This window comes from Cynocephalus volans, chromosome 7, assembly GCF_027409185.1.
Source record: "Cynocephalus volans isolate mCynVol1 chromosome 7, mCynVol1.pri, whole genome shotgun sequence".
NCBI lineage: Eukaryota > Metazoa > Chordata > Mammalia > Dermoptera > Cynocephalidae > Cynocephalus > Cynocephalus volans.
Genome location: NC_084466.1, coordinates 12,170,282 through 12,197,364, shown reverse-complemented (window position 1 = coordinate 12,197,364; position 27,083 = coordinate 12,170,282). Strand labels below are relative to the sequence as shown.

The 27,083-nt window shown below is 38.6% G+C and overlaps 1 protein-coding gene across 2 annotated transcripts in view; it reads right to left on the bottom strand.

Moving 5' to 3' along the window:
* Positions 1-27,083, bottom strand: part of NALCN (sodium leak channel, non-selective) — a 304,715-nt gene that overhangs the window by 65,146 nt on the left and 212,486 nt on the right. For both annotated transcript variants that reach the window (XM_063102662.1, XM_063102664.1), the window contains 2 exons: positions 12,594-12,730; positions 11,142-11,280 (listed from right to left, as the gene is read on the bottom strand). In XM_063102662.1, coding sequence (XP_062958732.1) covers positions 11,142-11,280; positions 12,594-12,730 — 276 coding nt within the window. The remainder of the gene's footprint in view (positions 1-11,141; positions 11,281-12,593; positions 12,731-27,083) is intronic.

Genomic DNA, 27,083 nt, shown 5'->3' with positions numbered 1-27,083 from the left:
CTGAAGGATGCACCAATGGGTGGATCTAGCTGATTTTTTGCTAATGTCTTTTAATCTATAGGTTACCCTTTTTTATCCCCTTACAATGGGAGAACCTGGACCATTTGACCTGTAGTTCTTGGGAGTCTGGACTGGTGAGTGCACACTCAATGCGTTCCTCTGTTTTCTATTTCCCACAGATTAGCAGTTGGATCCAGAGGTTTCATTAGACAGACTCAGGTTTGATCCCTATGGCGAGGCCATAGGTGGTGTTGGATTCTTTCGTCACGAAGCACATAATGTCTGGATGTCTCTCTTTTTATGATGTAAGCAGCATTGACGTTCATTGCTTAGATCCATTAATTCATCCAGTTTGCAAAATTGCTATTTTTAATTCATGAGTTGGAAAAGTTGTATAAGGAGATACTTTCCTTTCTGTATTATTTGTTTACCCAGTGGTACAATTCATAGGGAAAAGGCAAGATAAATGCTGGATTCTTAACATTTACTTATTAGTTTTTTATATAGTTAACTGATTTTCTATCATCCTCTTAAGGTGACCAATTATGATTTTTAAAATGTCATTATGAACTCAAGATTTAAACACATTTGATGGATTTCAGTTCATTACAATTATAATTCTTACTGTAGGCCCACCTGTCTCAACTGTGCTCATTGGGAGTTTTTTCAAGTTGACCCATTGGTTCTTTTTGACATGATCTCAGTAGACTTTGGCAAGCTTCCTTGTTCTCAGGTATGACAAGATGCTTCGAGGTCATCTTGTACACTTCCTATTCCAAGTCAACTATTTTCTCGAAGAAGCCCTAGTTTACTTATTGGGAAATGGTGTTTGAAGAACATAATCTAGACGCCAGAGATGCTTATCTTTCCTGAGTTTCAGAAACTCATTTCTGAGTTTTTCTAATTCTTATTTATGTTGCTATTTCAACCTTATGTAATTTTTAATGTCCTTTGACTCATTTTGCACAGTACACTACAGTTTGAGTTGTTTATGGGCATGTCTTTATGTTATGGTTTTATTGTCTACAGGGACAGTATTTTGCTTATTATTATTTTTTCTTATAATTAACTTGTAGGGAATTCGACTTTGATAATTTTCTCTTGCTCAATCTCATGCAAAATTAGTGTTCGCAAACAGTTCAGTATTTCTCTTCTAACATAACTTCCTCTTCTATTGTTCTAATATAGTTATCAAATATGGAAACTTCTTTCCTGGGATTTCCAGGCTCTGTTCTTCAATCCTTTTTCCTCCCTGACCCCCAAATTTTGTCTGGAATTGCTTTATATCCTTATCACTTTTATCCCTGGCCTGTTCAATTTTGATTCCATTCTTGGATGTTTTTCTACAGAGAGGAGTTAAGAAGGTATGTTCTGCTGTTCACATAAACATTAAATGCTCTGTAACTTACCTTGGTGTCCTCCCCAGACACCAGTCCATGCAAGTCATGTGGCTATTGGCTTGTCTGAACCTACTTTTATTTGAGATTTGTGGATTACCTAATTTTGTTGCAAGTGTTGTCTATGGATTTCGTGTTTTGTTATCTAGGTATTCTGTTTGCTTTCATGCAGGAATTCAAGGAGATTAAAAAATTATGCCAGTGCTGTCATATTCTAGAAAGCTTTTTAACTTTTTCCTGTTGAATTTTGAGGTAGATTTATCACTTTTATTAGTCTCATCAAAGAACAAAATGTCAGTTTTATTGGTGTTATTTATTGCTTCTTTTGCCCGCATTTGATTAATATCTAATTTTCTCTTTATTATTTCTTTCTTTCTGCCATCTTAGTGTTTTCTTGGTTGATTTTTTTCTTTCTTTTTTTTCTTAAAGATGACCGGTAAGGGTATCTTAACCCTTGACTTGGTGTTGTCAGCACCACGCTCTCCCAAGTGAGTGAACCGGCCATCCCTATATAGGGATCTGAGCCCTTGGCCTTGGTGTTATTAGCACCACACTCTCCCAAGTGAGCCACAGACCGGTTTTCTAAATTCTTGAGTCGAATGCTTGGAAAATTGATTTGAGCCTTTATTCATTTGCTAGATATGCATTCAAGGCTACAATTTTCCCTCTAAAAATGCCTTTAGCTTCTTCTCACAAATTTGATATCCATTGTATTCTTTATTTTTCACTTGTCGATATTTTCTCATTTCCATTGTTGTTTGTTCTTTGCTTATTTAGAAGTGGTTTTTAAATGCCCAAATGTGTTGGTATTTTTGTGGTTGTTATTATCCTGTTCTTGGGCTTCTAATTTTATTAAATTTTGGTCAAATAATGTCTTTTCTAGGTTATTGATTTGGTATGTGTTTAGAATGCCTTTGTGTTACAGTAAATGGTCACACTTTATAAACCATATGTGTGTTTTTGAATTAGAATATTATTTTCTAGTAATTGAATCAAGAATTGTATAAATGTCTATTACATATATATTTCAAAGCCTCTATGTCTTTATTAATTTTCTTGGCTCCTTGATCTGTGCTTGTTATATACACATTTCAAACTTAATCTTCAAACTAATCCTCCATAGGTAGGTATTAACTCTTTTTGACAGATGAAAAATCTGAGGTTCATAAGAACTAGGTTGTCTAAGGTCACCTAGGTAACAAATTGCAGAATTATTATTAGAACTTTGGGCTGTACAGCTTCAGTGTTCATATCTTTTCACTACATCATGACATTTACATAAAATGTCACCAGGCTTAACAGTATAAAAAAAGCATTTTCAAAGCTATAGTGTAACAGAATGTTGTTCACTTAACTTGAAAGTTTGGTTTACACACTATGACCTCTTACTTATCCCAAATCCTCATTCCTAATACAAAATCTAAACTAACCAATCTTTTTGTTTGTTCTACATATACATAATTGATCTTAAGAATAATGACCCTGAAGCACTTAAAGGGGTCAGTGAATTTACTAACCCATTAAAGCCAGTATGGCCATAGTATTTATACTTTACATTTACTGACTCCAGGGATCCATCACAACTGACAATTAATCAGAATATTAATTCAGTCACCAGGGAGTAACCAGACCTACCAGGGAACATTAGATTCCTTTGGGATGCTGCAATACTTAGACCTAAAGAATCAGAGCTTCCCCTAGTGACCACCCTCAGAATGAAGCCATCAGTACTTATTGAGAAAGAACATCACAAATACTATAAATATTTAACTAACTAACTAGAATATTAACAATGCTAACTGTAACTGGGACAAAGTTTGACAGGCCCTGCTTTTCTTTCCTCACTTTGAAAATACTGACAGGTTAATAATAAATGGAAAAGTGGTTGTAAAAACATATGACCGTGAAGCACAAAACCAACGTCCAATGAATAGGGCTTGATACATGCCATTTCTGCTAGAGAGATGTAGTGTGATTTTTGTAATGAGCTCCTTTATTGAATAAGTCTCCCACATAATATATAGTAATTGGAAATAAGCAATTACTTAAAATTACACAGGTTGAAGGTGATATCTCATTTGATTATATTTGAATTTTTCATGCCCCCATGAACTGAAAATTAATCCCAAAGTGCATATAACAGATCATACATATGGTCAGATATTTCTATAAAAAACTTTTTATGGAATTGACATTCTGCTTGGAAGGAAACAACTTAAAAAGGTGATTATTGTAGGCAGCAGCAAGATTAAAATACTCATATAACGATGTATATAAAGGTAAATACCATTATAATATGTTATGAAGCTTTGAAATTTGTCTTGCAATGTGAATTTTGTCAAAAGGGAGTTTTAGATGATGAGTCAAGATTTTTTTATCCTAAGTTATTTCAATATTTTAAATTCTGAACCCCTTAGAAACACCATCCGTAAGAGTTAAAATATGAATATAAACATGTACGAGGGCGCTTCAAAAAGTTCATGGAAAAATAGAATTGAAAGATAATACAAACCACTCCATGAACTTTTTGAAGTGCCCTCGTATGTGTACACACACACACACACACTCCAAATGTTCACCCTTCCTTTAGGCTCCAGGACAGCCAGCACAAGGCAGTTCCTGCTATGTGTGAAACATCTTTTTAACTTTCTGTGAATTCCACTAGATTGCAAGCTCCACATGATGAGAGCGGTGTGTTGTCTCCTACGTTTTCCTCCATTATCCAGCAGTGTGCATTGCCGGTGCCTAAATTATATTTGAAGAATGAATTAATTTCATATTAAAAGGTTATTTTCAATTTTTACTCCCTTTTCTGTTCTATGTTTTTTTTCTTTCTTATATAGTTAACCCCTGAAATAACAAATGAAAATGAGGTGAAAATTACAAAGGACAAATACTTATTTTGAAACGAATTAGCTCACTTGGTATAGAGGAAAATCTTGCAAAACTGGAAACTAAACAATTGGAAACTTAATTGACTTGACTTTTTTTTGCACTTGAATTTTATGACAATGCTTTAGCCACTAAAGCAGTCACTGGGGTCACTGTAGATGTGGACAAATCTCCAACACCTCACCCACCAGCTAGACTAGTATAATGATAAGTAATGATACAAAGGATGAAGAAAAGCAATATCTCCAATTATTGAAATAAACTTTCGATATGCTTAGGATAGAGTACTTACTGGTAAGAATCTGTAAATATATGCCAGGTAGATTTTAATTATAGAAGTGAAAGAAAGTGACTTTATGGTTATATTTCCTATAAACAGAAAGACAAAGATTGAAAATCTGCAGAGACAAAAAATACATGTGAATTTATGATTCTGGGGAAAACGTCAGATGCTTTTATAACCATGCAGCTCTTCGTGAATTTAAAGTCCACGGCCCTCTGCTAATACAAGGAAGCCATCCTTGGACTCTGTTTTCAACTACATTTGAATTTCAGAACATCCGCAACGGCAACCACCACAACACACTGAGACTGGCACCTCATTTAATGGAAAATAAAACTTATAAGTAAAAAAGTATACTCAAAAGGGAAAAAACTTTAAAAAGAAGAAAAAATTGTACATTTCAAAGATTTAGCAGCAACCTCAGCTTCTTGATACAGGGAAGCAGAAAACTGTCCATTAAAAACCTTCTATATTACCTACAAAAAGATTCTTAATCCTAGACTGATTTACTCCTAACCTTCAATGACTGTACAGCTAAGAAATACAAATATTCCCTATAATCCCAAACTGAAAATGATCACACAATGAAACATTCTGCAAAAATAATCACTGATAGAGAATTCCTACTCTCATGTTAGTTAAAGGTAGAAAAGTGTGTTTTTCACTCAGTACTCAGTACACTGTTTGCAAATAATGGTCCTCAAAAAATGATTGTTGAATATAAGTGTATACACTCAAATACAGTAATATTTTATTTTGAGCTCAAGAATGTACTGTAAAAATCTGAAAAAGAAAAAGAAGTTTTAATTTTATGTTATGTATCTTTTTATTTCCTCTCCATTATTGTGACTAAATGGGCAATCAGTGATCTACTAAAGCATTTATAAGCTAAAGGGAGAGCATGCACCATATTTGGGATGAAGACCACCAGGTTTTCCCTCCCTGGACCACCGTACTTTGTATCTTTGAGATACAGCTCATGGTGATGTGGTCCAAGTTGGTATCAGGTAATCTCCACTCTTCTCCTAGAGGTATGTCTTGAACGGTACTGCAGAGATGCTCAGCTACTATTTTAGAAAATTCTTGCAGAAGAGCAAAAGCTCTACACATGAAAACAGGCTGTTCTTCCTGTCTCTCTCTCTCTCTCTTTTTCTAAATAATTAAATGTTCACCCTGGAAATTACAGATCAGGCTGAGTAGCTTGCTACGTGCGGAGTTACTAGAACAAATCATCAAACACTCTATACTCACACAGAAAACCACAAAAATGCTGTATGGCAATCAGCAATAAGCAAATCTTTTCAGAACAATTTAATTTACTTCCTGAGCGTCTAAGACACTCGGTACACAATGAGGGTAGCAACCGAAATATCAAAAAAATCAAACTAAAAAAAATCAGATTTATGTACAATAAAGAAAATAAGCCAGTAACTAATATACTGTGCTAATATACACTGAAGGTCAAATTTGTTTCAGTAAAAGTCATTTTTCTGGGTTGATGACTAGAAGTCTGTTTGCTGAGTCTGACTCCGTGGTATGGTTTAATAGCAGTAACCTTTCTTATCTGGTTTGGCAAGCGCATAACATATGCTGTGCCAGGTGCAAGGCTGGGCATTTAACATATTTTATTACAACAAAGCTTGAAAATAAGACTTATCACCGCTTTACAGACGAGGACTGGAGCCCGCATCGCCCAGTCCTGGCTCTGCCCGGCTTCTCTCGGGAGCGGCAGGTGCATCCCGTGTTCCGTGCCTTTCTGTCCGCTGCCCTCTCTGCCTGGAGCACCTTCCTCCTCTAGCTCCCAATCTTCCTTCTCCTGGAAGGAGGACTGAGGGGTCCTGTCTCATGGTTCCTGCAACACTTTTCCCTTTTATCCATTTCCTCCTCATTCTTCTAAAGGGCACGGTTCGTACCTTGCTCACTGTTGAATTCCCACGGCCCAGAAGTGTGGCAGGTGAATAACAGGAGCTCCACAAATGTTTGGTGAATGACTGAATGCATGCCGAAGACTTATGGAAACGAAAAGGGTAAACGAAAAATAGTAATTGCATGCATTGTTTTCCTCTTTATTTTGTACGTGAGTTAGCTGTTCCTTGTGAAGGCTTATTGAGGAAATGTTGTGTGCATAGAAGAAAGGAGGCAGACACGGGGGTGAGCAGACATTGCCTTACTGTTGGAGAAACAGTCACTGCTCTTTATCACATGGGCTTTCACACTGCGCTAGGAAGTACAGGGGCACAAAGGGGGTGGCGCTGGGACGACCCTCACCCCTCCATCTGTCTCAGGCTGATGTCGCCCAGTGAGGTTTGCTCATGTTTCCCAGACATTGCAGGTTCTGACCTGGGAAACGGCACACCAGCCAAGACGTCAAGGCAGGACCATGAGGGGGCTCGGGCTGAGCAACCATGAGAATCCCGAAACTCACCCACCATGAGGACCTTGACTTTGATGAGCTGACTCACTTCTGAAGACCGAGTGGGCTGCTTTTATTGCAGGATTACCGGAAAGCCACGTTCACATCTCAGTTTATTAACAAGCACTCTGCTTAAGGACTTAATTTCAATAATATGGAGAAAAAACATGAGTAAAAACCATTGCTTGATTTCTTTCTGCTTGGCAACTAGAACAAACTCCTCTCAAGATCCTTTGATCAGGAAGAAAAGGGACCCCTGTCAGCTATCCACGGGAGTGGGAAAGCGGGAGGAGAAAGCGATGTGGGAATTGCCACTTGGGAAAGTCATTTCTGTGGAGTCTGGAGGGGCCGTCATTTATCCCAAGGGAAAAACACTCTTTCCTGTCTTTTTCTTGTAGGATCTGGGCAGGCCCCAACAACAGCAGAAAGATTTTATATTTTTGTTTGCTTGCTGTTTACTGGGAGAAGAACAGGTATTTTAAACAATGTGGTAAAAGTGATCAAACAGGACTATTTTTAAAAACATGGTCCCCACAGAGTGAGGTTGCCATGGGGATTACCTATCGCTGTTGAAAGCCACGGTCATTACTAGGAGGAAATCTTTCCTGTTTCCTGCAAAGCTTAGTCAGACCCCAACCCCCTTTCATTGTTGTTGTCAATTGTTTATTTTCCCCCTTTCACTTGTGATCTTCAGGTTCCTGGGGACTCACTGATTTCCCAGGTAAGAGAAAGGTGACTTCCTCTAGTGTCGTGGAAGTCAGAAGTTTCTCCTTCCAGGTAACCATACAGGGAAAGGTTTTATTTTCCTGTTCCTTTGTTCACGTGAGAATAAGCCAGACACTCATTTTTCTTTTTCTTTCTTACCACTCTTTAAGGAAAAACAGCCTCAATTTACACAGTGCTGGGACAGTGTGTTTCACGTAGAGTGCAAGACCTTGCCTGCCACTTTACACAACTGGCATTTCCAAAGGCAACTGGAATTTTAACAGAAATCTCCAAGTGCTCACTGAACAATACTTTATAAGGGGAGCTAATGGTGGTGTGGTGTATGTTCAGGATTTTTGCTCTGTGTTTATGCACTTTTGTTTTTAAGTGGCTTTAGCATTTCCTAGTAAACGTGAAAAAGGCTTGCCATATTTAAAATACAAATGCCAGACTACGTTCTCTTTGAGTTCTGCTTCCATTAAATTCTCATCACTAAATTTAGAAGAGATCTTCTGTGTTAGATTTCCCTGGCCCAACAGCACTCAAAAAGGATGACAAATCCTACATATTTATAAAGAACACCAGGAGTTGGTGGAGTTAATGCTCAAGGCAATGGATCCTGAAAGGAATTAAGGCTACTTCTCTGACAACCCAAATAAAGCAAAAGCTTTAAGAATGAATGGATGACAACACAGATAAACTGTTCTTTTGCTCCCGTGACGGTGTACTCTGCTGCTGAGAGGAAGAAAAAATACTTTCTCGACATTCCACTCTCCAAACTGGAGCATTTGCCCGGGTACTGAATGCTGTACGGCGATAAACAATGTTATTGCAACCGTAGTTTATCTACATATGGGCCAAGTAGGCATACATGGGATGAAGGGCAACTTAACCATCATTTATAATTTCCTTTGTCTAAGACAATGTGTGTCTAAATCAACCGACTTTATAGCCTGGGACTACCTGCAATCTGCAAAAAATTCTAGTCTCTTTTTTATATACTGAACAATTTGGATACCACTGAGAAGGAGTATCTTTGCTAATTCATTTATTTTAGCTTATGAGAAAGTCTCAAGTCTAAGATTACAGAATGAAACCACCATTGCTATCTTACTTTCGGTTAGTTAAAAATAACTAAGTGAGGAGATAAAAAGAAGCCACACAAATGTATGGACATTAAAGAAACCAGAAGTGGCATTTTAAAGTTCTTTGAACCCAGACTAACGAAGAGATCGCCTGGGGCGGGGGAGGTGGGTACAAAGGGCCCCCAGTGCTTCTGAGACTCCTCCCCACCCCTGCACACAGGGGTGAGAGAGAAACATCACGTTTCCTGTATGAGAGGAAATAAGTGTTCATGGACGAATATTTCAATGTTGTGTGTGCAGTGATATGAAAAAGCATGAGGCGGTTTGGCCACTTTGGGAGTAGAGGACATCAGCTCTTGGTTCTCCTCCTGGAGACAGGTGGTCACAACCACAGCACAGCCCAGACTGCGGGTTTATTCCACACCTCTGGTTTACAATCTGCTTTGGAAACAAGACAAACCCAATCTGCTTTCTAGTATGTAACATGCAATTTCAGACCGATTGGCTGAAAGCAAACCAGCATCTTCTCAATTGTTTATACACTGACGTATGATCTTCTGTTTCCATCCCGATATACAGGATGGAGTGAATGATAACTGTGAAGAAGACAGGTGACAAGTTTAATTAAAAAAAAAAAAAGTAAAAGCCTTTAAGGAGAGTTGAGAGTCACACACACGTTTTGTGATTTTTTTTTTTAACTAAAAATTTAAAACTGAAGGATAATCTCAGTTGAGATCAAATTAATGGCCTGGAAGACCAAGTAGAAAAATATCTCAAAGCAGAAAACAAGAACAAAAATAGAGAGATGGCAATCCTAAGGGGAATAGGAGCAGATGGAAAAGCAATAATTGAATAGATAATAAATGGAAATTTCCCTGAGTAGATAAGTCTGCAAACTGAAAAGACTCCCCAGTTTGAGCAGTTCTGATGAGAAAAGACATACAAGGTCTATTCTGGTAAAGTTTCTGAACTCTAAGGATACAGAAAAAATCTTACAAGCTTCCCGAAAGAAACTAGAAAACCAAATCTACCAAACAAAAACCAAATTACTTTAAAATGAAAAAAATAAATAAATAAATAACTTTGGCATCGGGCTTGCCATCTACAGTCCTGGGTTCTATAAGATAGAAGAATAACATATGTAGATGACTGAAAGAAAATAAATCAATGAAAAACCCTGATAAAGAAGAGACATAGTGCAAAGAAAATTATTATCATAATAATGTAGAACAAAATGACCAAATGACAGCAGAGCCCCAGGCATTGGGGGAGAGGTAAAGGGAGACATAGAGGTGTTTCATTTGGGGAGGGGGTGGGGCCTCTAATGTCTCACCCTGTGGGGTGGCGAAGAATGAAGAGAAAAATGGAGGGTGAAAGAGTTGGTATTTTATTTTCACATGACAATAGAGGAATATGGATTTCATTATAAGCAAAAAAAAGGGTGGTAGCTATTAAAGGCAATAAAAAGTAAGCTAGGAATTTCAAGGTGAAATATTTGTAAGTGAATTAGAAGCTTTTGCAACTCTAACCTCTTTTACAAACTGTTATTGATCTTTCATTTTCCAGCTGATTATACTACTGAACTCATATTTATTATATTATAGAACTGATAAATATATATATCAGCTTGTTCTATAATATACATAACATACACACACACTCATACATGAATTTATGTGTGTGTTAATATATTTACTTGTTGCACCTAGACAAAACATTTTATTTCTTCTGTCATTTTTCAAAGTGAATAAATGGAAAATTACATTTCTTTAAAATTATTAACTGAATTTGCTTTATATGCATGTGGTTCCCTAATGATATTTTAATGTAGAATCTGAGTGGGGAAAAATCCCTATCTACTTTTCAAATGATAGAGAAATAGGTAAACTAGAACATAAATAAGATAATGCACCTAGAGATTATAGAGATCATTCCTGCCACAGACTAAGCATTCAATAAATGGCAGTTATTTTGACTGATTTTAGAGAAACCTGCTCTGGTTATTCTCCATGAAGTAATAACTGTCCATAAGCATGTTCACTCACAGAAGGCAACAGACAGGCCATGGTAAAACCTGGACTGAACCTTGGAGATCTGAGCCCTTCATTCTGCACATGAGAACATAAAGGTTTTGGAGGCTCTCAGTGTGTTCAAAGTCACACAACTGCCACATGTTCCTCCAAAGCTGACCTGCAGAAACGCAGAACTTAAATTTATAAAATTAATAATGTTTGGTTTAATGATGGCTTGGGAAATAATTTTCTTCATTATTCTCTGGGGACATTGGATTCCAGGACCCTAAACAGTTCTGTGGCTCTTTTCTCTAACCTTAAAAAAATTTGGATAGTTGAGACAGTGGTTCTTACTTTTTGGTCAATGTACTTGTTGTCTTCGATTGCTGACCGTTTGGCGTGATCGCAGGAGGAAGAGGCGGAAGGGAGGCTTCTCAAGAGGCAGCAGGAGTCCTGTTGCTGGCGATCGATAAACTGCTTCATAAAACTTTCCCTTTGCAAATGAAATATACATGCATCAAGCATTATTATTGAAATAGAGCAAGTGACAGCATTTTACAATGATGTGTTCGCTTGAGATAAAACAGTGATAAAAGATCATAGAAAACAGGACAAGTACCAAGAGTGGTATTTATATTTAATTACCAAAATAATTAATTTAGAGAAAGCTTTCTGAATCCCCAGTGACTCCTGTTTTAATGTCTCTGAAATTTTTAAGCAATGATGTATAGTAATTGATAGCATTTTAAAAAATCCTATTGAGGTAATAAGATACTTTTTTCCTCCTCTAAGACTTGGAAGAACTAGTTAATCTCTCTAAACTTCCATTCATCATAAGAATCCTTGAAAAGTAATATTATATTTAAAGACTCAAAAGAAACTGACTTATCTGATGTCCAAAGCATGGTGAAAATTCAAGTGACATCCCTTAAAATAACCAAATTCTTAAAAAAAAATCAGAAATGCAAATACATTTCTATCTGAATTTCAAATATTATGGCACCATATCCAGTCTCATACTTTTGTTACTCCTCCCCCTAGAATTATTTTTAAAACTAGTTAAGTAAAAATGCTCACATTATTCTGATTGTGTTGGTAATTTTTTTGAGCTATAACTGGAAAAATTTCCTTTTATTATTAAAAACAGGTGTTTTAAAGCATCTTCTATGCACTTAATTGACCGGAGGTCAAAAGGGGTAGAAAATCAAATTAGTATGCATGGAAAATGCCACAGTTCTTCTTGTAAGAGGTGAGACAGATAATATCATTACCAGACATGGCAGTCTAAACAAAGGCTGTATTTTTTAATTTTCATTTTTTCCAGTTGGCCTTTATGGGGATTCGAATCCTTGAACCTGGTGTTGTAACACTGCACTCTAGCCAACTGAGCTAAAGTCTGTAGTGGGGCACAAACCTGGCTTGTGGTGTTTTCTCTACTTGCAAATAAAAGGGCCACAGATTTTATCTACATGGTTGAGGGTCAGAGGGTGGCATCTATCCAACATTCCCGCAACAACCAACATGTTCACCAGCTACCTGGGAAGTCAAATCCCTGAGAGGTCATCCCAGAGTGGGAAGTAGCCTTTGCCTAAGCTAGTACAGTTGTAAAATGACTCTTCTCTGAATATAGTGTATAAAGGGGTTAATGGTTTTTAAAACAGAGGTAGAGAGAGTAGAAATATGGATGATAACTTTAAAATAGAAAAAAATCCCACCCACATATAAGTTTTAAAGAAGGACTGAATCATATGTAATATGAATCTTTCAATGCGTTTGAGATATACAATTAAAGAGATACTTTAATACCTGATTTTAGGAACTGTAAAATCTGAAGGAAGCTTTGAAATTTTCACCATTTGTGGTCTGTTTGGAAATTTCTCAAAGATTCGCAGGCGCAAAGGGAGCTTTTCTTTGGTGTCTGCATTTGCTTCACTTTGCTTTAACTAAAGAAGGAAATAGAAGAAAAAGGAACCTATAGTACTATATATTATAGAAAATTCGATTTCTCAAATAGAAGCAACAATAACTAATTACATGGAGAACCAGTAGATGGCAGCAAAGACCTACCGACTACCTTTCTCTTGCCTGCCACACACAGTTCTGCTCTATGTGCGGGAAAACATTGTTACCGGAAACAAAACAAGAATAAAACTTGATAATAAAAAAAACTAAACCAGGAAAAAAAAATAAATAAAAGAACTTTGTTATTTTATTACTTCAGATAAGCCTCTTTTCATTTTTTTATTATTGATATATCACTCAAATTTAAACAATAAAATTTTTGTTTTACATATACATTATAGAATTAAAAATCAAAAGAATAAAAAAAAATAAACCACGGAATCATGCTAAGGGGTAATATTTTGAAAGAGGAAATGTCAAGAAAATTAGTCACATAGTCTAGTAGATTAAAAAAGAAAAGCTCAAAATAGAAACAGCACATTTGATTCCTAAAGCAAGAGTTTTCTATTTGTAAAGGTACTTGGGAGTTATTAATTTAAGTGCCATAAAATACCTTTGTGGGAAATGGCAAGCAAATGGCTTTATTTATCTAGTTAAGATTGGACATTTATACGAGTTTCTGCAAATTGGCTTTCGGGGAGGCTGAAGTTTAACATCACAAAGGTGACCGCTGCTGAACTAAGGAGAAATGAGGATGGATTTTGGCAGGAGGAACCCACTCTGCCCCCTCCGACCCTCTCTTCTACCCCCCCGCTGCTGACTTCTCTGGGGAGCCCCCTTCTATTCGCTGCTCCCTTCTCTGGGACCCCTCCACAGACTGGAGCTAACCTCTGCACGTGGTCTAGCAAACCGTCCTATGCCCCGGCTTTCTGAGCTTCATTTTCCCACACTGATCCCGTTCAAAGAATATATTTATTTCAGGCGGCCTTTTGGGAGGGGTTCGGGAGGCATGTTGCAAAATCCAACAGCTTCATATCCCCTTATTGGGTCTGTTTTTATTTCCTGATTACAATTTGTCTTCGGGTTGTGGAAAGATTAGTATTGGAGGCTGAGAGAGTTTTACAGCAGGAAGACAGGAGCAACTCTTCCCTCCTACCCACATGTGGGTGGACAAAGTGGCCAGAGAGAACGTCAGGGTGGCCTTCTGAGGATCGTGCCAGTTTCAACCCAACAGATGGCTCAGTTGTCCAACTGGTTGTGAGCTGATTTTCTGATTTCTGATTTTCTCATTCTGCTACAGAAACTTCTCTTACATTTTTGTTTTCTGTAACAGAAGCATTTTACCTTAGCTGTGTGCATGCCTTATTTAATTTTGTGGGTAGCCCCGGGTTCCTGTCTTACATGATGATCTAATTTAGAGGAGCGTCCCTGTTCCCTGCCCTCTTCCGTCCCCAAGTGGAGTGCTCAGCAGTCATGCGTGCAGAATGGCACGTTCTCAATAATTGGATGATTATGATGATGACAATGACAAAGAATTAGCTCCCAAAGGCACAAAACTACTAGCATCTCCATGAGATATGGGCAGTCAGTAAAAAGACTCCATACATAAAGAGATTTATGATTTACAAGGAAGAGACTTGTTTTCTAAAAGTTGGTACAACTAGTAGAAAAATAGTCATCTATGGTAAGCAGAGCACACAGAAATACAAAAAGCAGTTAACTTATTAAATCAGTCTAGAGAGTAAGGCAGTTACATCAGGCCAAGGACAGGCTGATCAGATAAAGCAGAAATAAGGTATGTGTGAATTTGTGCCATTGCAGACTCATTTATTAACTTACTGATGCTGTCATTTATAAATCAAATCCTATGGGCCAACTTCCATGCTAAGTCCCGGGGATATAAAAATAATTAAGTCACTGCACGCACCCTTATCCAGCCCACATTACAACTGGGTGGACAGTTCTATCAACAGGCAATGACAACAGAATGTGACGGTTCCTCTGGCAGAGATACGAACACAGTGCTTGAGAACACAGGCCGAGGAGCACAGGGAGAAATAAGAAAAAGATCGAAAGCTCTCTCTCTACCTCAAGAGACTCCTGGGCAGCAGCATGGCTCCGCATGACTGTGTTAATAACTACTAGGGCCCTGGAGGCACCAGGACTGGCATGTACATTTCATGAGAATTCAGTGTCTCCAAGGAGAACAAGGACTGGTGGTATATTAATCGGGACACATCACTGAAATGAAACACGGAGCTCTTTCCTAGAAACCTCTCAGCTGCCCCTCCCTCCATCCCCACCGTGCCTTCCTGGCCGAAGAGACCACCTGGTCTCCTGCACTCCCTGGAACAGACTCCCAGCTAACTGGTTCTCCATTCTGTGGTTACGGTCATCTTCTCGCTTTCTGGTTTAAAACCTGTCAGTGGTATTCCACTGCTCTTAAAACAAAAATCTAAGGCTTTAATCCAGGCTCTGAGGCCCATTTTTGCCCCTTTCTCTCTGTCCAGCCTCAGTTTGCCCTGCACCTGCCCCATGTCCCAGTCACTTTCTCTCTCAGTTCCTCAAAAGTGTCTGGACCTTGTGCCTCAGGACTTTTGTCCCCTCTGCTGGGGGCTCTTTTCTTCTTTCTCTATTCAACCTCATTAACTTCTACTTGTTCTCCAGATTTCCTTTCCACTAGAAATTCCACAAGGAAGCTCTCTCTGGTCAATGAAGTCTTACTCTTGCAAGCTCCTAGCACGTGAGGTTGAACCATATAATATTACTGCTTGTGTGGGTGAGAGCAGTCAGAAACTGCCAGTTTCTTATGGCTCAACCTAATATCCGTTGCATTAGTTTCCTAGGACTGCTATAACAAATTACAACAGACTGTGTATTAAAACAACGGAAATGTATTCTCTCAGTATTCTGGAGACTAGAAGTCCAAAATCAAGGTGTCAGCAAGGTCCCGCTCCCTCTGAAGGTTCTGGGGGAGAGTGTTTCCCTGTTGATTCTCACAGTCCCTGGTGTTCCTGTCCCTTGGCCAGGAGCTGTGGCATTCCACCTCTGTCTCTGTCATCACATGGCCTTCGTCCCTGTGTGTTTCTTTGTCTCCGTGTCAAAATCTCCCTCGCCTTTCTCTTATAAAGACACCAAACATTAGACCCACCCTAATCCAGAATGATTAACTTAATTGATTACCTCTGCAAAGACCCAGTTTCCAAATATGGTCTCATTCTGAGGCTCTGGCTGCACATGAATTTTGGGGGGACACTATTAAACCCACTACACACATTGTTTGAAATTATATTGTATGGCCACTTGAACAATGTCTCTCTTTTCCCTGAGACTCTCCACCCTGTAAGGACAGGGACCATGTGGGATTTTGTTCATTGTCCCATATCCAGTGCCTGGTACAACAGTTGGCACAAAGTAAGCTAAGCAAATATTCACTGAATGAATAGTTATACAGAACAGGTGGCAGCACTAAACTCTCTAGCAGACAACTGGGAAATTTAAAAAAAGGGATTTTAGGAGTATCCCGAAGGGTAAGGAGATAAGCATAAAATATCTATTTATGGATTGAATAAATTTGTTGGTGTGGAGTTTAGGTGCCCCTAGATTCACAAAATAGAATAAAATTAGACTTTTGTGGTGTTTAACCTGAACTGATGTTTGTCATTGATGAACTAATGAATGTTTGGACATAAAATTTTATAAAGGGACATACGGGAGAAATAGCAAGTTATATTTAACCATCACCCTAGAATATAATGTATAACATATGTAGGCTACCAATATTAAAAAGTAGTCACCTTACATACATGTTTTAAAAATGAAACTCATTCCATTCTAATTTGCATTAGAGATATTTATACTCCCCAAAGCTGTCTTCGGAACAAGATTCCATTTTTAAATTTACTTTTATAGCTCCTTCTAGAGAGTAGAAATAAAATAAATGTTTGTGAATAAATGAATTAGAACTCAGCTTGAGTTGGTCATTTCATTGTAAAACTACAAAAAGCAAATGAGAAGCTCTTTCTGGTGACTCAGAAGGTTCTTCACAACTCTGCAAATACTCTTCTTAAATATTTCTCTATAAATGTGCAGAAGGGTGAGTTAAAGTAAGGATGAATGGCTGATTGAATGGCAGAAAGATCAGATCTCACTGCGGAGGCACTGGACTGAATCTCCTACGAGCAGGAGGGGGTCTGTTTCTGAACAGCAATCCTCACCTGCTCTTTTCTGTTGTTAACAGGTAAGGAGCATCGACCACCAATGAACACACCCAGGGCCCTGAAAATCCTCTCCCAGGTGTCCACCTGCCAGAAATGTGTGAGCACCCACATGTCAGCCGCGCCCTGTGTGCCCACAGCAGTGCGACTGGCAAGAATCCCAAATGGGGAACTATCCAAATGCCTATCAGCAGTTGAATGGAAAAATAAATTATGGCTTATTTAAACATATGAATGCGTGAACTACATCTCAACCCAAGAATGTGCGTGAATTTCACAACATAATGTTGAGTGAAGGAAGCCAGACAAAACAAAAGAGTACATAGCAAATGATTCCATTTGTATTAAGTAAAACAGGCAACGTCATTCTATGCTAAGTGTCAGCAGAGTGGCTGCCCTGGGGCGGGAGTGAAGGGTAGTGACTGGAAGAGTGTGTGGAGAGAGGCTAATAAGGTACAGTCAATATTTCTTGATCTGGATGCTGAGTGTATTCAGTTTGTAAAAATTCACAAAATGACTCATTCTATACGTATACTCATATTTTTTTCCTCTTTTTTTTTTTTTTTTTTTGCAGCTGGCTGATACAGGGATCAAACCCTGGACCTTGGGGTTATCAGCACCATGCTCCAACCAACTGAGCTAACTGGGCAGCCTTGTATACTTGTATTACTGTTCAGCAAAAAGTTTAACAAAGGGATCAAAAGATGCAGTTGAACAAAATCGTTCTAACTTCATTACTGTCAATCACCATAAATTCGACTATTTTTCCTTTCCCAGTCTGTGATCCTGACCAAGATACACACAGAGAAGAATCAAGGGGGAGGAAGATGACAGCAGGCGTGTGTGTGGGGGGGGGATGGGCCAGGGGGAGGAGGTAACCAGCAAACTCAAGAGTACTTCATGGTACTTTGAAGCCTCTTAAAGTTTTTTAAAAATATAATAAAATGGATTTCTACCTTTTATCCAAATTCTTTCCCCTTCATGTATTTAAGCACAGATTTTCTAAGTTTAAATTTACTTCGATGCAAATGAATGAATAATATAGATTATAAGAACTGGATATGAATTTAAAATCATCATCATACACCAAAAAAGCAGACCTTTTAACACAAAGTAATTATAATTGTAAATGCCCATTTAAAAAAATGTTTCAAAGATCAAAATTCTTGAAGGGAAGGAACATAGTGCAGAGAATCCTAAGATTTTATTCTCTGTGTTGAAAAACCTAATGTAAAGAACAGTACAAAGGAAGGAGTTTATAATGGCTTCAACTGAGCATGAAGTCTGACTGCCACGGATAGATCAGACGATAGCTTTGTAACAGGTTCACACGTTTAAAAGAAAAAACACATTTGCAAAAAAGAAAATAGAATCAAAGAAACAAATTTCAAACCTTGGGCTTTAAAAAATATAAATCATCTAAGCTCAGTGCTATTCTGTGGCTCAGCAACTGTCTCGCTGAGATATCATTCCTTGTGCCTCTCCAGAGGGTTTGGGTGTAATTGCTCTGCGTGACACACAACCCCTGCTCTGCCTCATCGCTTAAATCTTCCATATTTCAGCCTGTGCTTTCTTCTGTTAAAATATTCAAACATTATTCAGGTTCAGTTCCTTTCTGAATGATGCAACAAATAACTGAATTGAAGGACTACATTAAATATATATATATATATTTTTGTAATTTTTTTGTGTGTGCTTTTCTAAAAGAAAACAATTTAAAAAGCTTTCAGACTTGGGGAAGATTTCCACTTTAAGATCAAGTCCATGCTAGTTTAGAAAATGTGCCTAGATTTATGAGTTAACGTAACCGAAGAATGTTTTTTGTTGTTCAATATGTGAAAAGCAACCACATTATGTTCCATTGAAGAAAGGAGTTTCCTCTTTGTTATGGGTAAATTAAGCTGAATTCTCTTTACTTCTTTATACACAAGTGCTTTTGCTGGCTTTTCAGCATCTGTGCATGACAAAGCAATTCAGAATATAGAGTCTTCCAAAAGCATAAACTATTATTTTTCAAGGGAGTTTCTCTTGCTGATTTGTATATTTAATTTTACAACCCAAAGTGCATGTTTCTGGGTCAAAACAGATGGCATATTTGGAGTAATGACCACGCATGTTAGTTTTTAATAATATCCTCATATTATAAAACCTTGATATACAAATATAAAAATACCCCTCACCAGCTCGTTGAATCCAGTAAAGAGTTTCTTCGAGGGGAGGAACTTTTCTTTTCTGCTGTGAGCTCAGGGAAGTCAGCTCATGTGATTGCAAGACAGCAATACTACACACTTTTAAAATGTTTCCTTTAAAAAGTGTTTAACTCACTCATTTCTCCCCCTTTACAGAAATCTTTAATAAATTGGGTATTTCCAAGGTCAGATTGGAGTTTTGATTACTTAGGCACATCAACGCAAGTCACCAATGTAAATTGGAAGGCTCATTTCTTGGCTAGTCTTTGGGCCATAAAAGCAACATTTTTATATGACATCTGGCACCCTGAAATGTTCGAAGTAATTTCATAACATTTGCGAATTAATTACATGTGGTGTTTCCTTTCCTACATCTCTTTACAGATCAGCATGCCTCTTAAGTAAGTGGAGTGAGGAACCATGTTTTTGAAGGAGCTGGTGCACTGGGGAATAAAGTTGTGTGCTTGCTGGTTTTGGAGACCAGCAGAGCACTTAGGAAGAGCTGTGGCATTTACACCACCTCATGACATCCCTGAAGTGTGTATGAAATGTTTACTTTCATGCTCTTATCACAACACTTAAGATCTGACAAGCTTTAAATGTCCTTCAGAAGGTTACTTTGTGCAACGATGTGAATAATATTTGCAACAAAGCTAAGCTAGTGACAACTCCAATAAAATTAGTGAGAGAGATTTTAGCCATCCTAACTGGGGTTAGATGGTATCTCAATGTGGTTTTGATTTGCATTTCCCGGATGCTGAGTGATGTTGAGCATTTTTTCATAGGTCTGTTGGCCATTTGTATATCTTCCTTAGAGAAATGCCTACTTAGCTCTTTTGCCCATTTTTTAATTGGGTTGCTTGTTTTCTTCTTGTAAAGTTGTTTGAGTTCCTTATATATTCTGGATATTAATCCTTTGTCAGATGTATATTTTGCAAATATTTTCTCCCACTCTGTTGGTTGTCTTTTAACTCTGTTAATTGTTTCTTTTGCTGTGCAGAAGCTTTTTAGTTTGATATAATCCCATTTGTTTATTTTTCCTTTGGTTGCCCGTGCTTTTGGGGTCGTATTCATGAAGTCTGTGCCCAGTCCTATTTCTTGAAGTGTTTCTCCTATGTTTTCTTTAAGAAGTTTTATTGTTTCAGGGTGTATATTTAAATCCTTAATCCATTTTGAGTTGATTTTAGTATACGGTGAGAGGTACGGATCTAGTAAGACTATGAACGATAAATGCTGGCGAGGCTGCGGAGAAAAAGGAACTCTCATACATTGTTGGTGGGACTGCAAAATGGTGCAGCCTCTATGGAAAATGGTATGGAGGTTCCTCAAACAATTGCAGATAGATCTACCATATGACCCAGCTATCCCACTGTTGGGAATATACCCAGAGGAATGGAAATCATCAAGTCGAAGGTATACCTGTTCCCCAATGTTTATCGCAGCACTCTTTACAATAGCCAAGAGTTGGAACCAGCCCAAATGCCCATCATCAGATGAGTGGATACGGAAAATGTGGTATATCTACACAATGGAATACTACTCAGCTGTAAAAACGAATGAAATACTGCCATTTGCAACAACATGGATGGACCTTGAGAGAATTATATGAAGTGAAACAAGTCAGGCACAGAAAGAGAAATACCACATGTTCTCACTTATTGTTGGGAGCTAAAAATTAATATATAAATTCACACACACACACACACACACACACACACACACACACACACACACACACACACACAAACCGGGGGGGGGGGAGAAGATATAACAACCACAATTATTTGAAGTTGATACAACAAGCAAACAGAAAGGACATTGTTGGGGGGAGGGGGGAAGGGAGGAGGGAGGGAGGTTTTGGTGATGGGGAGCAATAATCAGCCACAATGTATATCGACAAAATAAAATTAAAAAAAAAAAAAATTAGTGAGAGAGAAAAAAAAACCTACTCAAAAACTAGAATAATCATGTTGAATGGATACATTTTCCTTACATTATTGCCCTTTAAAATTCCATTAATGGAATTAATTATTTCTTGGAGAGATTGGTGATAAAGATTGCGTTTGTAAGTTTTTCTCTTCTAGGCCTGAACACCTCTATTTTACACCATATCTCTCTTTTGTTATTCAACTGAGACACAGTTGTTTCCATCAGGGAATTTACTGAGTCATAGAAGCATGATTAAAAAAATGCATTTTTTTACTTTACGTCAGATAAAATTATATTAGAGTTCCGTGTAAATTAGATACTTGGTTCTTTTTATGAGATGAATATTCTGAAATAGGAAAAAGCCCATACCAAAGGAAATTCAGAATATATATGTGTGTGTATATATATAGTATTTGCTCACACACATAATTGTCTTTTTTTTATTTAGAAAGCATAGGAGATAGCATAGTCTAAGCAAAACTGTAAAGCTACTAAAAATAAATAAATTAGAAGACCTAGGTTTAAAATTTTGTTCAGTTTTATAATCTCTTAACCACCTTGGATTTCAGTGTTCTCAAATGAAAAATGAGGATCTTCGCTCTTTCATATAAATGCCAGATCTATACGCGAGACAGCATACTGCCTGTGACTAGAATGACTCAGGGAAATGTGCTATGACTCCAGAGCTGTCCCCATTCCACTGTCTCTGCCATCTCCACGGGAAGTCAGCTCCTCTGAGGGCTCCGGCTAGACAAAGGGGACGCCTCGCAGGCGCCCTGGAGCGCCCTGTCCCCGCTGCCTGGGACCACGCAGCCTTTCCCGCTCTCTCCGAGTTCCTGCCCTTCACTGGGTTGATTGGTTTATTTTCTCAAGACTCTTGATTGTAAACATGAAAATGAAAATAGAAGCAAGCGTTTCTCCTGATCCTGGGTCCTTTGCTTACCAAGCTTGCTTCCTGAAGGGGAGGGCCACGCTTGCCATCAACAGTGCTTGCCCCTCCCTGACACCCTCTCTGTCTCAGGGTCCCAGAGGGCCTGCTCTTGCCTGAGTCACTGACATTGCCCATGTTGCTAAATCCAGGGGACACTTGGTCATACAGGTTTCAACTCCCTACAACTCTTTAAACCCTCCTAACTAGCTTTTCATCTTAGTCTTGTCCCTTTAAACCTACCCTTCAGAACACCTAAAATAGAGCAACCATTAAGTCCCTCTGGTCTTTAAAGTAATTCAAAAACTGTCAATTGTGTACAGAAGAAATTCTAATCTTATTAGCATGGCATAAAGTATTGTCCAGTGCCTTGTCCTTTAGGCACTAACAGTATAGGCTGTGTCTCCTGTCACACAGTTATTGCACATGAATATGCCGTCCCTGCCCCCATCTCTACTAGCTCTCCTTCTACACCTGTTTACCTCTCATAAATCCTTCCAAAATCATCTCCTCTCAGAATATTTCTCAGAATAACAATTGGTAGTTAGTAACAAGGGTGCTGGACACTAGGCTGAACACTTTGCATTACTAATATTATTTAATCCTCGGAATAGTTCCCTGGTGTAGGTTCCATAATTAGCTCCATATTATACTATGTTATAGATGGGGAAACTGAGGTCCAGGGAGCTCACATCAGCTACCCGAAGTCACACAGCTAGAAGTGGCAGAACAGGGATTTGACCACAATCTTTCTGATTCTGGAGCTTGAGCTTCTAAAACCTGTTTCAGACAGCCTCATCAAAACAACATTTTCAAGCAATAGCTGCACTTTTACAGCTGCAATTTTGTACCTGTCATTCCTTTTGTATGGAACATTTTCTCCCACTGTCCTAACAGATTTCTATTCATCATTTTTTGACGCGTTTTCCAAGACTTGCCTCTAATCTGAATTTGGCACATCTTTCTCTGTGCACCTTGCATTCCTCAACCCTAGTGCTCAGGGCTTTGCACCACAGCTTTCTAATTATGTATGCCTTCCCCCTCCTAAGATGACAAATCTTTAATTAAGGGCAGGACTCTTTGTAGTCTGATGGCCTCACATTGTGTGCCTATGCACACAAGACAATGATAACACAATGGCGATGAGATGAACAAAGGCGGCGACGTTAACAGTGTCGCATGAACAGGCTGAAGCGGATCATTTGTGATATTTCTCATCAATCTAATTCTTTTTTTAAGTTCTTTACAATGTGGAACCAGCCATATCCACCCGCAATTCTTCCAATTTCAGACGAGCTTCATTACTGGTAAAGATGAAAGACGGGAAATGACAAGTCACATAATATTTTCTATTAGAAACAAAACCATAGAAAGCATTTGGCTCCTGAACCCTGTGCTCACAATTCTTAAAGATCAAAACAGCATAATTAACTCTAAAATCTCTACGACATATTTAAGATATAAATCTCCATAGATGTGTGCATCACTGAAGGCAACACAGTGGCCAATTTATATGTTTTGTTATTAGAGTTTACCACAGAAAATTCTTATTTAAAAAAAAATACTTTATTTTGAAATAATTTCAAACTTAGGTAAGAGTTGCAAAGACAGTACAGACAGTTCCTGCATATCTTGACATTTTTTTCCTATATTAGCATCTTACATAACCATTGAATATTTATCAAAACTAAGAAATTAACTGTGGTCAAACACTTCTAAGTAAAGTGCAGGACTTATTTAGAATTCCCAAGTTTTTGCACGAATGCCCTTTTTCTGTTCCAGGATCCCATCCAGGATACCACATGGTATTTCACTGTGGCATCTTTGTATGCTCTCTTAGCTGCGACAGTCCCTCAAATTTTTCTTGTTTTTAATGACCCTGATGGTGTTGAGGAATCCCAGTCAGGTAGTTTGTAGAGTGTTCCTCAACTTGGGGTTGTCTGATGTTTTCTCATGATTAGACCAAGGTTACAGATTTTTTTTAAATTTTTGGCGGGGGAGGGAGGGAGAATACCAGGGAGATGATACGCCCTTTTCATCATCTCGGAAGATCTATATCAATATGCCTTATCATTAGTGATGTTGCTGTAGTCACTCAGGCAAGGTGAAGTCTGCAGTTTCTTCCCTCTAAAGTTACAGTATTGTCCTTTCCCTACTCTCCTAGTTAGAAGCAAGTTACGAACTCCAGCTGACGCTTCAGGCGAAAAGAATTAAGCTTTATTTCTTTGGAGAGAGGAATATCAAAGAATTTGTGTACATGTGTTAAAATCACTGCAATAATTAAAAAAAATTGGGGAGGGAGATCCCTTGAGGCCATGCAAATGTTCTGCTTCTCCTTAAAGTTTCACACACTAATTTCAGCGTTCATCAGTAGATCTTGCTGGTAGCAACTGTAACTGTGTTATTCTAACAGCGATGCTCTGTTTTCTTCATTTATTATTCTGTTATTTCTATTTCTCTACATTTATTTTTTGGAATTATTCTGCGAGAAAGACTTATCCCTTCTCTTCTACTTATTTATTCAATCATGTATTTACATAAGTGTGTGTATTTGTGGCTATTTATTTCATTCTTTCGGTTATAACCCAGTACCACCCTTATTTATTTTATGGCTCAGAGTGTTCCTGCTTTGGGCACTGGGGGTTCTTTCCATTGGCTCCTCTACTCTTCAGACATACTTCCTTTTCCTTTTCTTTCTTTTTTTTTTCCCAGCTCTTCTTTATTTTCTGGCCCATGAAATTCCCAGTCTTATCCTGTGTTTTCTGACTCGGCTCTAGAATCTGCCATTTCTCCAAAGAGTGCTGATTTGTTTTATTGGAGAATGGCATTTAGAGGCCAAAATCTTAGCACTAGCTTTGCTCACTGTTACTAGGACATCACTGCTTTGAGGCTTGCTCAGTAGAAAGAGCTGGGAAATGCATGCATGTATATTATCTCATGTACACACATATCTCTATATTTGGTGTTGTACATATTGACATATCTATGTATGTGTCTTACATAACCATAGAGCTATATCTTTGTAGGTATGCATGTATGCATGTATGTATGTATCTTCTATTTCAAAATTAACTGAGTTCATACTGATACACCTACTGCAGTCTAGCAGCACAGGGCTCATTCTTGCATCTCCTGTTTGCTTATTTGTAACTTCTTTCTGTGACAGTGTGAAATCTGGCTCTCATTAGCTCTAGTAAATTTCCTCACTTATTTCACCTTAGTGTACATATAAGGTTGTATCGGCAATGATATTTACCATAAAAAAAACACAACACTTTAAATTAGAGGTATGTAAGATGCATATTTAGAACTAGAGTCCCCACTTGGGGTCTTGGACCCTAGCAGTGCTCTGTCCCCTTAAGTAATTTCTTTTCAGGCAATGATCATGCCGTTCCAAGTATCATTCCTAAGTATGCTTGTGGTTAAATGTAGAGTTGTTAAATTTTGTATACTTGAATAAAAAGGCTTATTAGATGCACTATGAAAATTCACATTAGTCAACATATTTTATGCAAAACAACATGGAAATAGGGGTAACCTAAAACAAAACAACATGTATATACTTTTCTCATCTCCTAGAAACAATCTAAGTGACTCTTCTGTTAATATCAAAGTACAAGGGCCGGCCCCGTGGTGCACTCGGGAGAGTGCAGCTCTTGGGAGCACAGCGGTGCTGCCGCCGCGGGTTCGGATCCTATATAGGAATGGCCAGTGCGCTCACTGGCTGAGCGTGGTGCGGGCAACACCAAGCCGAGGGTTGCGATCCCCTTACTGGTCACAAAAAGACAAAAAAATAAAATAAAATAAAATAAGTACAAAATTTTCAACAGTCATGTGGCTGTCAGTGAGAATCCAGGGGTGTACCATCTCTTACCCTCTCCCACTGTGCCTAGTACTGAGCAAGTGCTCCCGACAGAACACAAGGAGAGGCCTCTTTAATTACAGGAAAGCCGAATTATGAATAAAGAAAAAAAGACTGGTTGCTATTCCTAGATAAACTCCATAACTTTTTGGTCAACGTTGGTTATTAAAATCAGTCCAGAGTAGCCCAGTCTCACATCAGATTTAAACCTCCGCTAGACTCTATCCCACTAAGCTACACCTGTGACTTACAGTCTTGAATTGGGAGGGGACATGGTCTCCTTTCTCATTGCTCCTTCTTTTGGGTCTAGCTCCTCCAGAGTGGAGACCAGGGTAGAGAGTAAGGAGAAGAAGGGATTATTTTAGGAAACCAGCCACATTTCAGGGTGATCTCTTTCTGGTTTGGTCTGAATCTAGACCTGTTCAAAGCTTATGGCCTTTGCTGATTGGGTCAACATGTAGTTTGTATGGTTCATTTTCTGTAAGGACAGCTTCACTTTAGTCTTCCACAGCCAAAGATTTTCTAAGAGAAAGGGAGTCTTGTCTTCCTTAGACCATTCCCCTAAGCCCCTCTGGTTGGAGCATGTCTTGGCTTGGTCTCTGCCTAAGCAGCTCCCTGGCTCCTCCACCTTCCTCTAACACCTGTCATGGGAACCACTGAGATCCCCTCTGCACTGTCCAAGGTGGCAGAGAACTGGGAAGGGGTGGGGTTTCCCCAGTATTAGTCTGCGAAAGTATTCTTCTTGGCAGTCCTTGCAGGCCGCTGCCAGGTATACTCTGGGTGGCCTCTCACCTTCAGAAATCTATAGGCCACATGTGGGTGTGTTTGCACGACCCCCATCCCCAGTATTTTTCAGGAGGAAGATGTCAACATTTTTCAACAACTAACTCACCTTGCTCTAATCTTGTGGCTATGCCGACTAGTTCTACGGGCTCTCCAAGCTCCCAGCTGGAGGAGCCAGCCTCTTATTTTAACAGGTACCCCTTATTCTTGCAAGCGATTCTCTTAAAACTCCCCCACCCCCTGGCTGTGGACAAAGGAGGAGTAATCTCTCTATGGAAACACTGCGCTCCTGATGACTCTGCCACACTTTCACTCCCACGGTGCTCTCCCTACATCGACTGCAGGAGTGGTGAGCAGGGCTGATCATCTCCAGCAGGTGGAATCTGGCCCCAGTTGCTGTTGGCTCACCTTAAACAGTGAAGCACTGAGCTCTGAGATTTTAGCCACAGATCTAGACTAAGATGAAATGACCCTCTCAAAAATATG